Source organism: Ranitomeya imitator, chromosome 5 (genome assembly GCF_032444005.1).
Source record: "Ranitomeya imitator isolate aRanImi1 chromosome 5, aRanImi1.pri, whole genome shotgun sequence".
Lineage (NCBI taxonomy): Eukaryota > Metazoa > Chordata > Amphibia > Anura > Dendrobatidae > Ranitomeya > Ranitomeya imitator.
Window position 1 is genome coordinate 442,133,906 of NC_091286.1, and position 14,693 is coordinate 442,148,598.

General features: G+C 45.8%; 1 protein-coding gene across 2 annotated transcripts in view; it reads right to left on the reverse strand.

Annotated features, from left to right (window-relative positions):
- LOC138638126 (probable cation-transporting ATPase 13A4) overlaps window positions 1–14,693 on the reverse strand; it is a 355,111-nt gene that overhangs the window by 33,195 nt on the left and 307,223 nt on the right. For both annotated transcript variants that reach the window (XM_069727157.1, XM_069727156.1), the window contains exon 28: window positions 6,339–6,427. In XM_069727157.1, coding sequence (XP_069583258.1) covers window positions 6,339–6,427 — 89 coding nt within the window. The remainder of the gene's footprint in view (window positions 1–6,338; window positions 6,428–14,693) is intronic.

A 14,693-nucleotide genomic window follows, 5' to 3' on the forward strand; every position in this document is an offset into this window, starting at 1 on the left:
ATGTTGCAAATAAGTGACTAGAGTCTGGTTGGCTCTCTCAACCAACCCATTCGTCTCGAGATGATAAGCCGAAGAGAGATTTAACTCAATACTGACTAGACGACAAAGCTCCCTCAAAAATCGAGACGGAAACTGGGGACCCCGGTCACTGACAATCTTATCCGGCATACCGTGTAAGCGAAAGATGTGTTTGATGAACAAGGCTGCCATAGCCCGTGCAGATAGTAGCTGTGGAAAAGGCACAAAATGAACCATTTTGGAAAAATGGTTGGTGATCACCTAGATAATGGTGCAACTACGAGACTTGGGTAAGCCCACCAGAAAGTCCATCCCGACCATCTCCCAGGGCCTGTCCGCCACCGGCAGAGGATAAAGCAAACCAGCTGGCCGTTGCCGAGGGGACTTGTTCTTGGCGCAAGAGACACACGCCCAAACATAGTCTGCGACATCACGAGCCATATGCGGCCACCAGTATGTCTTCGCCAGAAACTCAGATGTCCTTTTGGAACCAAAATGTCCACCCACCCTGGACGAGTGTACCCAAGAGAGAACCTCTGGTCCCAAACTGGGTGGTACAAAAGTCTTGCCCGGAGGCACAGACTCTAGCAAAACCAGGGCCACAGTTCTCAGGCTCTCGGTGGGGACAATAAGCCGAGGCTCCTCTTCCTCCTCCACAGATGACACAATGGAGCGAGAGAGAGCATTGGCACGAATGTTCTTCTCCCCAGAAAGAAAATGAAGGGTGAAATGAAACCGGGAGAAGAACAAGGACCATCTGGCCTGGCGAGAATTTAGCCGCTGTGCTGTCTGCAGGTAAACCAAATTTTTATGATCTGTGAAGACCTGGAAGGGAAAACGAGCTCCCTCCAAGAGATGTCTCCACTCCGAAAAAGCCAACTTCATGGCTAGCAGCTCCCTGTCCCCAATGGAATAATTTCTCTCTGCTGGTGAAAAGAACTTAGAAAAGAAGAAGCAAGGATGCTTCCGACCTTGAGCATCCTTTAGGAGGAGGACTGCTCCAGCACCAACAGAAGAGGCATCCGCCTCCATGATAAATGGCTTATCTACATCAGGGCGATGTAGGATGGGAGCGCTAGCGAAGTGTGACTTTATGGAGACAAAGGCCTTGGAGACCTCCTCAGACCACAATTTGGGATTTGCCCCCTTCTTGGTGAGAGCAACCAAGGGAGCTACCAAAGTTGGGAAGTGCAGAATGAACTGGCGATAATAATTTATGAACCCCATAAAGCACTGCACCGCTTTAAGAGAATGGGGTTCTTGCCAGTCCATCACCGCCTGTAGTTGGGCAGGATCCATAGTCAATCACTGGGCGGAGATGATATAGCCGAGGAAAGGTAAGGACTCCTGCTCAAACATACACTTCTCCAACTTGGCATAGAGGGAGTTTGCCCGTAGGAGGTCGAAGACTTTGCAAACATCTCTCCGGTGGGAGGCAATATCTGGAGAGTAGATGAGAATATCATCCAGATAGACTACGACCGAGGTGGAAAGCATATCCCGGAAGATGTCATTCACAAAGTCTTGGAAAACGGCTACGGGTCCCGTAGAAGCGCCAGTCGGGGGTGAAATGGCCATAGTCCTCGTCTGTTCACCTCTCACTCCCCCGTACTCCCCCGTGCCGTGAAGATTTATGTCTAACAAGCTTCAATAAAGACAAGCTTTGTATCACAGGACCGGTGAGTGTTGCCGTGTTTTGCTTCTTTTTTCATGGGACATTTTCATTGCTGTTTTACACACGAGCACCTCCCGTGAACGCCAGGTTCTTGAAACACTGACAGTTGAGTGATTTAGTCTCTGTGAGAGGCTGTGCAGCTTATTTTTTCTATTTTTTGGAGATCAATAGGACAGTCATAAGGGCGATGGGGCGGGAGGGTCTCCGCCGCCTTTTTGGAGAACACGTCTGCATAAGACCAATATTGCTTGGGGAGAGAGGATAGATCTGCGGGTACCTCTGTAGTAGCAACCTGAACGCACTCCCTCTGGCACCTACCCCCACAAGATTCACCCATCCCAGAATTCTGCCTGAGGACCACTCGATATGAGGAGAGTGGTACCGTAGCCAAGGTATCCCCAACAGGACCTCAACAATTCCATCAGGAATGACGAGCAGAGATATAATCTCCTGATGAGATGGCGACATGGACAGAGTAAAAGGGATGGTCTGGTGTGTTATCTGTGAAGGCAGTGTCGACCCATTCACCACTCGTACTGTTACTGGTTGAGCTAGCATAACCAGGGGTATTGCGTGCCGTTGGGCGAAGGCAGAAGACATAAAATTGCCCTCCGTCCCAGAATCCACGCAGAGCTCTACCGAGTGGGAGAATGAGCCTATAGTAATTGTCCCTTTAAAGGACAATTTGGAGGCAAACGTCGCAGTGTCTAGTGTACCTCCACCTACTACAACTAGACGCTGACGTTTCCTCGACCGCTGGGGTCATCTGGTAGCAAGATGTCCTAACTGCTGGCAAACATGACAGACCTTGAGTGCACAAGCAGTCCGGGACTTAGATCCCGCTCATGACACTTCCAAGGCCTCATGTGACTCAGGAACCTGGACCGGAGATTCCAGAGGTTTGGCGAAGGTGGGAGCCAGCCAAAACCTCTGCCTACACTGGGCTTGCTCTAACCTCCGCTCGTTAAATCGGAGGTCAATTCGAGTAGAGACAGTTATTAACTCCTCCAGTGTGGCAGGAATCTCCCTAGTGGCCAGGGCGTCCTTAGCGTGGTCAGCCAGGCCCCTCCAAAATATGGGGATAAGGGCTTTATCCGACCACTCCAGCTCGGAAGCTAAAGTACGGAAGCGGACGGAAAAATGGCTGACCAAGGACTCACCCTGAGTTAATGCCAGTAGTTGGAGCGCTGTGTCATGGGTCACTTGAGGTCCTAAAAAGACCTTTTTCAGAGTGCTCAGGAACAGCAGAGCACTCTTCACCACATGATCACCACGCTCCCACAGCGGCGTAGCCCACTCCAACGCCCTGTCCGACAAGAGAGACACAATAAATCCCACCTTAGCCCGCTCTGTAGGAAAACATGCAGCCAGGAGCTCGAGGTGAATAGATCACTGACTCACGAATCCCCTACAAGATTTGCTATCTCCAGAAATTTTTTTTGGCAGTGGACAAGTTTGCTGCAGCCACGCTAGCAGCCTGTACAGCAACTGCGGTAACATCCACAGCTGAGGTTGAGCTCTCAAGAGCCGCCAACCTACCCTCCAGCTGCTGGATATACCGCAAAGATTGCTGAATGTCCGCCATTTACTAGCCAGACCCTGGCGCTAGTATTCTGTTAGGGTTGGCGGAACGCACCGAATATATTTATTAAAAAGATTGGTGCGTTCGCCACCCGGGATCCACCGTGCAGGAAAGAACCTGCTGCTAAGTGAATGGCGGTACTATATGGCGGTACAATGTGATTGCACACACGGGTTAACGTCACCCTGTGTGAAGGAAGCCATCCCTGTTAAGTCACAGGGTCGCAGTACCGCACAGAGAGCGCAAGCAAGGAACCACAGAACTCTATCCCAGGACACAGGATTAGAGTTAGTGTAGACCTCTTGCGATCAACACCACAATTGGGATATAAGTGGTAACTATTATGCACAGAAGTGCATGCTGTGCCACACTAGCGGACGCCACTAACCACCCAGACTTGGTTAAGGTAAGCGCTCTAATAGCGCATGGCGCTGCAATGGCGGTCACAGCAGTTAGATGCTGCTTCGTGTGTTAAAGCTGTGAGTTCAGCCGGGCGCTAGATTGCAGCCATACACCTTACACGAACAGTCATACACAAGGGATGGGTTTTTTTAAGGAACGACTTGCACTCATCAACACACACACGATAGCAATAGTCAATACTAGCGCATGGCCGTGCGGCCATGCGGGCCTTAAATAGTTGCAGCACGTTTAGGACCTTTCAAAGAAGGACCAATGGAGTTGCTGCAGTACCTGAGCATGTGACCCTAGATCTCCACTGAGAGATCTTGCCCTGGGCATGCTCAGCGTGCAAAGCAGGATTTAGTCCTAGCCCCTACAAGGACCTTAGCTGCAGTATCTGATCATGTGACCCTCGAACTCCACTGAGAGATCTTACTCTGGGCATGCTCAGAACGTGAAAAGCAGGACTTAGTCTCAGAAGCATCTGCTCGCCACTGCCCAGCACTGACTTCAATGGCAGAAGAAGGAAATGCAGCAGTAACTCTTAGCACAGAGTCAGACTGAGCAAGACGCTGGGATTGACGTCTCCGCTGAGCAGGCTCCACTGCGGCAGGAGAAGAATGGGAGACCGCAGCGGAGATGGCCCGAGATTCCCCCTGTGCAGAGGCAGGAACTTGACCCCTAACAGTTGGTTTATTATTTTTAATTTGTTACAGGTCGAGGGTCTTCAGGTGGATTGAGAGTGGAATAAAATATTACAATAACCTGTGTGTTTATTTCATTAAAATACTTTGCAATTATTGCGTGTGTTTTTTTTAACCATTTCATACTATTGGATTAATAATGGATAGGTGTCATAATTGACGCCTCTCCATTATTAATCTGGCTTAATGTCACCTTACAATAGCAAGGTGACATTAACCCTTCATTACCCCATATCCAACTGCTACACGGGAGTGGGAAGAGAGTGGCCAAGTGCCAGAATAGGCGCATCTTCCAGATGTGCCTTTTCTGGGTTGGCTGGGGGCAGATGTTTTTAGCCAGGGGGGCCAATAACCATGGACCCTCTCTAGGCTATTAATATCTGCCCTCAGTCACTGGTTTTACCACTCTGGCAGAGAAAATTGCGCTGGAGCCCACGCCAATTTTTTCCGCGATTTAACCCTTAAATTTAATAGCTACAGGCAGCGCCCAAATTTTGCACATACACACTACTAACATTAGTAGTGTGTAATATGCAAAAAAATGGGAATATGACATGGTTTACTGTATGTAAACCATGTCTCATATCATGTCGGGTTTAGGAAGGAGAAATGAAAAGCCGGCAATTGAATTACCGGCTCTTCTGCTATATCGCGCTGAAGTAAATATAAATAAATATATATATATATATATATATATATATATATATATATGTGTCTCAATGACATATATATATATCTATATATATATCTGTATATATATATATATATATATATATATATATATATATATAAATGGCGCTGAATGCATCATACGAAACCCGACTTTGGTGCGAAGATCGCCGACCGCGTGGCTGATCCCACACTAGGATCGGGTCGGGTTTCAAGAAACCCGACTTTGCCAAAAGTCGGCGACTTTTGAAATTGTCCAATCCGTTTCGCTCAACCCTAGTAAGCAATGAATGGTCTCACTTTGTGGGGTTGAAAAACAGCTCCTAGGATACTGAAAAAATGTCCAAATGACTGGTTGCACAACTGATTGATCCTGTACAGCAAGTGAATCTGGTCATCACATACCAAATCTAAGGTATCACACAATATCTGCAGAAACCATTAGAAGACGTTTCCAAGACACTACAGTACAAACAGATGTCCAGCTACAGATGTTCCAATGACACCATGCCACCTCTCCCAATTACACTTATTGTGCAGAGCATTTGTGTTGGATGATAGCCGAAGATTGGCTTGGAGACCATGAGGACAATGTCATGAGGAGGCCTTTACTAGTGAACTTCACATCAGTTCTTCTGGGATTAAACTGTGAGGTGGCATAATGAATGGTATCCAAATTCCTATAGTTTTCATTGCAGGTACACTGACAGCTTGGTGATATATTGATTTGGTTGTGTAATCAGGTCTATGGCCATTTCTACAGAGTCTCATGTTTCAACACTACAATTCCAGGTCACATGTTGCTCATGCTATTGTGAGCAGCCTGTGTGACCTAAAAGTGATCCCATTGCCTGAAATGTCTTCATAGTTGTACACATTTTTTGCCTGCCCAAGTGATTCAGCCAGACAGAACAGTCCTGAGGCAAATATAAATAACCTTATTGATAGTATGCCAAGGATTTTAAGTACATGATGCTAATAGTGGATAGTGTATAAATGTTGATATTTTGGAAAATTTGTGTCCATTTATTAATAATTTGCATATTATTAATATATCTATCAATTCTGTAATTTCCAAATCCTCACAACCTTTCCTTCCTGGTTTTTGAATTTCATTTTTTTTCTAAGAGTGCATAACATATTGAAATGTGCTAATAATACATTTTTACATTAATGGCAGTAAATATAGTGCAAAAAAAATAAAATTATTTTCAGTTTGGTGAAAATTCTAGGTCTATATTAAATGAATTTAATAAAATATATTATTATTATTGATTGCAATACTCACTTGTAAGCCTCTATATATGCGTTCAATATCAGCAAATAGAATAAAAAGACAAACTGCTAATTGTATTGGTAGAAGAATGAAAAATATATCTGTCAAATTAAGAAAGACAACGGTATTATGTTAATGCATATCATTCATTTATGTTCTTAATCTCAGGGCCTATAACAATGCACTGTAAAGCTGCTTATTCTGTAAATGATCTACCATTATGTTAATTGGTCTCTAATAAGATTAAGACAGGCCTTCATATCATGTGATGTGAACCCTCTAGAGGACCCATATGAATAGTTTTGGCAAATAAAATTTTAAAAAATAGACATCAAGCAGGACAGAGAAACTCCAAGAGAATCTGGACAACCCACTGCTAAAAGTGGACAGTTAAGGCTACTTTCACACTAGCGTCGTATGACGCACGTCGCAATGCGTTGTTTTGGAGAAAAAACGCAACCTGCAAAGTTGTCTGCTGGATGCATTTTTTCTCCATAGACTAACATTAGCGACGCATTGCCACATGTCGCAACCGTCGTGCGACGGTTGTGTTGTGTTGTGGTGGACCATCGGAACAAAAAAACGTTGCTTGCAATGTTTTTTTTTGCGTTGTGTCCGCCATTTCTGACCGCGCATGTGCGGCGGAACTCCGCCCCCTCCTCCCCGCAACTCACAATGGGGCAGTGGATGCGTTGTAATAATGCATCCGCTGCCCCCGTTGTGCTGCATTGTCACAGGATGCGTCGGTACGTCGGCCTGACGCACTGCGACGGGCCGACGCTAGTGTGAAAGTAGCCTAAGGTCTTAAGAAGTTGGTGCCAGAAGGAATATTTTGGCAGTAACCATGTGTAATGGGATTGAAGTCTGTGGAGCAATCTTTTCAATCTTCTAGGAACATTTTCATACAATATTCACTCCAAAATGGTGTTTCAAAAGTGATTGCGTGCTCAAACCCTTTTAAAGTCCTGGTAAATGTAATCAGATAATGGAATTCTCACTATGTGTTGATGTGTTAATATGGATAGGTGCATATTAAGTATTCCTTAGATATGGAATTGTATTTATTATTAGTGAGCAGACCCTTTTATTGGCTGTACAACTAACTGATAGATCATCTGTTTTTATGTTTTGTTTTGTTTTTCATCTGATCTGGAGCCTATATGTTGTATAAACTTTTTTTTAAAATATATATTGTCTTCATTGGTGAATAATAGTAATTCAGTGAAAAAAATGGTGAAAATCCCAAATTCATAGCATGGTTACAGGATCCATAAAGAAGGCATATTATAGATCTATGCGTTTATGGTGTATAACACGATGTTATCAGGCCAAAATCACCAGGGTATGTAAACTTTTGATCAGAGTCATTTGGATGCTTTGGGTTATCATTATGATTTAAAAAGAGAAAACACAGTAGTTTGACAATAAATGGCTTCACCCAACCACTAACCATGAGTGGAGAAAAAGTTTTGGTTTTATCATTCATATTCTCTGAAAAAAGGCCAAGAAATCAAAAATTCTGCCGGGGTATGTAAACTTTTGAGCACAACTGTATATGTGATTAAGGCCTGTGTGTGTGTGTGTGTGTGTGTGTGTGTGTGTGTTATGATTAGGTAATTCAGTACCACAATGGACATAGAAGTCAGAGCACATACAGTGATCTGACAATAACCCAAAAACATAGAACGAGCTCTGAGACGTGGGAACTCTGCTGACCGCAATCCCTAATCCTCTCCAACCACACTAGAGGCAGCCGTGGATTGCGCCTAACGCTCCCTATGCAACTCGGCACAGCCTGAGAAACTAGCTAGCCTGAAGATAGAAAATAAGCCTACCTTGCCTCAGAGAAATACCCCAAAGGAAAAGGCAGCCCCCCACATATAATGACTGTGAGTTAAGATGAAAAGACAAACGTAGAGATGAAATAGATTTAGCAAAGTGAGGCCCGACTTTCTGAACAGAGCGAGGATAGGAAAGGTAACTTTGCGGTCAACACAAAACCCTACAAACAACCATGCAAAGGGGGCAAAAAGACCCTCCGTACCGACTAACGGCACTGAGGTACACCCTCTGCGTCCCAGAGCTTCCAGCAAGCAAGAAAAACCAAATAAGCAAGCTGGACAGAAAAAACAGCAAACAAAAATAACACAAGCGAAACTTAGCTATGCAGAGCAGCAGGCCACAGGAACGATCCAGGAGGAAACAAGTCCAATACTAGAACATTGACTGGAGGCCAGGATCAGAGCACCAGGTGGAGTTAAATAGAGCAGCACCTAACGACTTCACCACATCACCTGAGGAAGGAAACTCAGAAGCCGCAGTACCACTCTCCTCCACCAACGGAAGCTCACAGACAGAATCAGCCGAAGTACCACTTGTGACCACAGGAGGGAGCTCTGCCACAGAATTCACAACAGTACCCCCCCCTTGAGGAGGGGTCACCGAACCCTCACCAGAGCCCCCAGGACGACCAGGATGAGCCATATGAAAGGCACGAACAAGATCGGGAGCATGGACATCAGAGGCAAAGACCCAGGTATTATCTTCCTGAGCATAACCCTTCCACTTAACCAGATACTGGAGTTTCCGTCTCGAAACACGAGAATCCAAAATCTTCTCCACAATATACTCCAACTCCCCCTCCACCAAAACCGGGGCAGGAGGATCAACAGATGGAACCATAGGTGCCACGTATCTCCGCAACAATGACCTATGGAATACGTTATGGATGGAAAAAGAATCTGGAAGGGTCAAACAAAAAGACACAGGATTAAGAACCTCAGAAATCCTATATGGACCAATGAAACGAGGCTTAAATTTAGGAGAGGAAACCTTCATAGGAATATGACGAGATGACAACCAAACCAAATCCCCAACACGAAGTCGGGGACCCACACAGCGTCTGCGATTAGCGAAACGTTGAGCCTTCTCCTGGGACAAGATCAAATTGTCCACTACATGAGTCCAGATCTGCTGCAACCTGTCTACCACAGTATCCACACCAGGACAGTCCGAAGACTCAACCTGCCCTGAAGAGAAACGAGGATGGAACCCAGAGTTGCAGAAAAACGGCAAAACCAAGGTAGCCGAGCTGGCCCGATTATTAAGGGCGAACTCAGCCAAAGGCAAAAAGGACACCCAGTCATCCTGATCAGCAGAAACAAAGCATCTCAGATATGTTTCCAAGGTCTGATTGGTTCGTTCGGTCTGGCCATTAGTCTGAGGATGGAAAGCCGAGGAAAAAGACAAGTCAATGCCCATCCTAGCACAAAAGGCTCGCCAAAACCTCGAAACAAATTGGGAACCTCTGTCAGAAACGATATTCTCCGGAATGCCATGTAAACGAACCACATGCTGGAAGAACAATGGCACCAAATCAGAGGAGGAAGGTAATTTAGACAAGGGTACCAAATGGACCATCTTAGAGAAGCGATCACAAACCACCCAAATGACTGACATTTTTTGAGAGACGGGAAGATCTGAAATAAAATCCATAGAGCTATGTGTCCAAGGCCTCTTCGGGACCGGCAAGGGCAAAAGCAACCCACTGGCACGAGAACAGCAGGGCTTAGCCCGAGCACAAATCCCACAGGACTGCACAAAAGAACGCACATCCCGTGACAGAGATGGCCACCAAAAGGATCTAGCCACTAATTCTCTGGTACCAAAGATTCCAGGATGACCAGCCAACACCGAACAATGAACCTCAGAGATAACTCTATTCGTCCACCTATCAGGGACAAACAGTTTCTCCGCTGGGCAACGATCAGGTTTATTAGCCTGAAATTTTTGCAGCACCCGCCGCAAATCAGGGGAGATGGCAGACACAATTACTCCCTCTTTGAGAATACCCGCCGGCTCAGGCAAACCCGGAGAATCGGTCACAAAACTCCTAGACAGGGCATCCGCCTTCACATTTTTAGAGCCCGGAAGGTACGAAACCACAAAGTCAAAACGGGAGAAAAACAGCGACCAGCAAGCCTGTCTAGGATTCAACCGTTTGGCAGACTCGAGATAAGTCAAGTTCTTATGATCAGTCAAGACCACCACGCGATGCTTAGCTCCTTCAAGCCAATGACGCCACTCCTCGAATGCCCACTTCATGGCCAGCAACTCTCGATTGCCAACATCATAATTTCGCTCAGCAGGCGAAAACTTCCTGGAAAAGAAGGCGCATGGTTTCATCACCGAGCAATCAGAACTTCTCTGCGACAAAACTGCCCCCGCTCCAATTTCAGAAGCATCAACCTCGACCTGGAACGGAAGCGAAACATCTGGCTGACATAACACAGGGGCAGAAGAAAAACGATGCTTCAACTCTTGAAAAGCTTCCACAGCAGCAGAAGACCAATTGACCACATCAGCACCCTTTTTGGTCAAATCGGTCAATGGTTTAGCAATACTAGAAAAATTGCAGATGAAGCGACGATAAAAATTAGCAAAGCCAAGGAACTTTTGCAGACTCTTCAGAGATGTCGGCTTAGTCCAATCATGGATGGCCTGGACCTTAACAGGATCCATCTCGATAGTAGAAGGGGAAAAAATGAACCCCAAAAATGAAACCTTCTGAACACCAAAGAGACACTTTGATCCCTTCACAAACAAAGAATTAGCACGCAGGACCTGGAACACCATTCTGACCTGCTTCACATGAGACTCCCAATCATCCGAGAAGACCAAAATATCATCCAAGTACACAATCAGGAATTTATCCAGGTACTCTCGGAAGATGTCATGCATAAAGGACTGAAACACTGATGGAGCATTGGCAAGTCCGAATGGCATAACTAGGTATTCAAAATGGCCCTCGGGCGTATTAAATGCAGTTTTCCATTCATCGCCTCGCTTAATACGCACAAGATTATATGCACCACGAAGATCTATCTTGGTGAACCAACTAGCCCGCTTAATCCGAGCAAACAAATCAGATAACAGCGGCAAGGGGTACTGAAATTTGACCGTGATCTTATTTAGAAGGCGGTAAGGCTACGTTCACACTAGCGTTCGGCTAGTGTGCGTCGCGCTAGCGTCGGGCGACGCAGCGGCGACGCACGCGTCATGCGCCCCTATGTTTAACATGGGGGACGCATGCGTTTTTGCTTGTTGCGTTTTCCGACACGTGCGTCTTTTTTGACGCTAGCGTCGGACCAAGAAAACGCAACAAGTTGCATTTTTCTTGCGTCCGATTTTCGTCAAAAAACGACGCACGCGTCGAAAAACGCAACGTTTTTGCGTGTGTTTGCACGCGTTTTTCGGTGCGTTGTGCGTCGCATCGCCGACGCAGCGGCGCACAACGCTAGTGTGAACGTAGCCTAATCTACACAAGGTCTCAGCGAACCATCCTTCTTGGCCACAAAAAAGAACCCTACTCCCAATGGCAACGATGACGGGCGAATATGCCCCTTCTCCAAGGACTCCTTCACGTAACTCCGCATAGCGGCGTGCTCAGGTACAGATAAATTAAACAGTCGACCTTTTGGAAATTTACTACCAGGAATCAAATCGATAGCACAATCACAATCCCTATGCGGAGGTAGGGCATCGGACTTGGGTTCATCAAATACATCCCGGTAATCAGACAAGAACTCTGGGACCTCAGAAGGGGTGGATGATGAAATAGACAGGAATGGGACATCACCATGTACCCCCTGACAACCCCAGCTGGACACAGACATGGATTTCCAATCTAATACTGGATTATGGACCTGTTGCCATGGCAACCCCAACACGACCACATCATGCAGATTATGCAACACCAGAAAGCGAATATCCTCCTGATGTGCAGGAGCCATGCACATGGTCAGCTGGGTCCAGTACTGAGGCTTATTCTTGGCCAAAGGCGTAGCATCAATTCCTCTCAATGGAATAGGACACTGCAAGGGCTCCAAGAAAAACCCACAACGCCTGGCATACTCCAAGTCCATCAAATTCAGGGCAGCGCCTGAATCCACAAATGCCATGACAGAATAGGATGACAAAGAGCAGATCAAAGTAACGGACAAAAGAAATTTTGACTGTACTGTACCAATGGTGGCAGACCTAGCGAACCGCTTAGTGCGTTTAGGACAATCGGAGATAGCATGAGTGGAATCACCACAGTAGAAACACAGCCCATTCTGACGTCTGTGTTCTTGCCGTTCAACTCTGGTCAAAGTCCTATCGCACTGCATAGGCTCAGGTTTATGCTCAGATAATACCGCCAAATGGTGCACAGATTTACGCTCACGCAAGCGTCGACCGATCTGAATGGCCAAAGACATAGACTCATTTAGACCAGCAGGCATAGGAAATCCCACCATGACATCCTTAAGGGCTTCAGAGAGACCCTTTCTGAAAATAGCTGCGAGCGCACCTTCATTCCATTGAGTGAGCACGGACCACCTTCTAAATTTCTGACAGTAAATCTCAATCTCATCCTGACCCTGACACAGAGCCAGCAAATTTTTCTCTGCCTGATCCACCGAATTAGGTTCATCATACAGCAATCCGAGCGCCAGGAAAAACGCATCAATATTACTTAATGCTGGATCTCCTGGCGCAAGGGAAAATGCCCAGTCTTGAGGGTCGCCACGCAAAAAAGAAATAATAATTCTAACTTGTTGAACTGGGTCACCAGAGGAGCGAGGTTTCAAGGCCAGAAACAGTTTGCAATTATTTTTGAAATTCACAAACTTGGCTCTATCACCATAAAACAAATCAGGAATAGGAATTCTTGGTTCTAACATAGGATTCTGAACCACCAAATCTTGAATCTTTTGTACATTTATAACGAGATTATCCATTGAAGAGCACAGACCCTGAATGTCCATGTCCACACCTGTGTCCTGAACCACCCAAATGTCTAGGGGAAAAAAAAAGGCAAAACACAGTGCAAAGAAAAAAAAATGGTCTCAGAACTTCTTTTTTCCCTCTATTGGGAATCATTAGTACTTTGGGCCTCCAGTACTGTTATGATTAGGTAATTCAGTACCACAATGGACATAGAAGTCAGAGCACATACAGTGATCTGACAATAACCCAAAAACATAGAACGAGCTCTGAGACGTGGGAACTCTGCTGACCGCAATCCCTAATCCTCTCCAACCACACTAGAGGCAGCCGTGGATTGCGCCTAATGCTCCCTATGCAACTCGGCACAGCCTGAGAAACTAGCTAGCCTGAAGATAGAAAATAAGCCTACCTTGCCTCAGAGAAATACCCCAAAGGAAAAGGCAGCCCCCCACATATAATGACTGTGAGTTAAGATGAAAAGACAAACGTAGAGATGAAATAGATTTAGCAAAGTGAGGCCCGACTTTCTGAACAGAGCGAGGATAGGAAAGGTAACTTTGCGGTCAACACAAAACCCTACAAACAACCACGCAAAGGGGGCAAAAAGACCCTCCGTACCGACTAACGGCACGGAGGTACACCCTCTGCGTCCCAGAGCTTCCAGCAAGCAAGAAAAACCAAATAAGCAAGCTGGACAGAAAAAACAGCAAACAAAAATAACACAAGCGAAACTTAGCTATGCAGAGCAGCAGGCCACAGGAACGATCCAGGAGGAAACAAGTCCAATACTAGAACATTGACTGGAGGCCAGGATCAGAGCACCAGGTGGAGTTAAATAGAGCAGCACCTAACAACTTCACCACATCACCTGAGGAAGGAAACTCAGAAGCCGCAGTACCACTCTCCTCCACCAACGGAAGCTCACAGACAGAATCAGCCGAAGTACCACTTGTGACCACAGGAGGGAGCTCTGCCACAGAATTCACAACAGTGTGTGTGTGTGTGTGCTTGCTTTTCTAAATTGTGTGGAATAAATATAAATAAAGATGAGCGGATCTTTTGAAAATGAAATTTGCCGACTTCGCCAAATTTTGTTCCAAAATTTGATGTAAGCCAAATAAATTTACATGAATCACAATACTGGAAAACATGTAATTGCTCAGAAAATACATGCAGGGGAGAGATGATAGAGATAACCTTGCTGATCATAACCAATTACACATTGCAGAAAAGAGAAAGATTGAGCAAAGACTCCACTTGCCATAAAAACTTACACCATACTGAAAGGAGCGAGAAAGGATCCTGCTAATCATAGGGGCTTACACACTACAGGACAGAGAGACTTACCCAGTATGTCGGGAAATGAAAAACATCTCTGCCGTATAAACTATGCTCCACTGGGAACCGCTGATCTGTGATGGCCCAGGTACTGACCACCACTGTATAAGGTGTGATAAGATGATATAACAACAGGGCATTATTGGGAGGCCCGCGTGGCAGAACAAAAGGATGATTCAGCAATGTGGGAAGAGGTGTCAGGCAGGGTTTATTTTTATTTTTGTGAACTGCAAATCGAATCTCAAAATGTTTGAATTC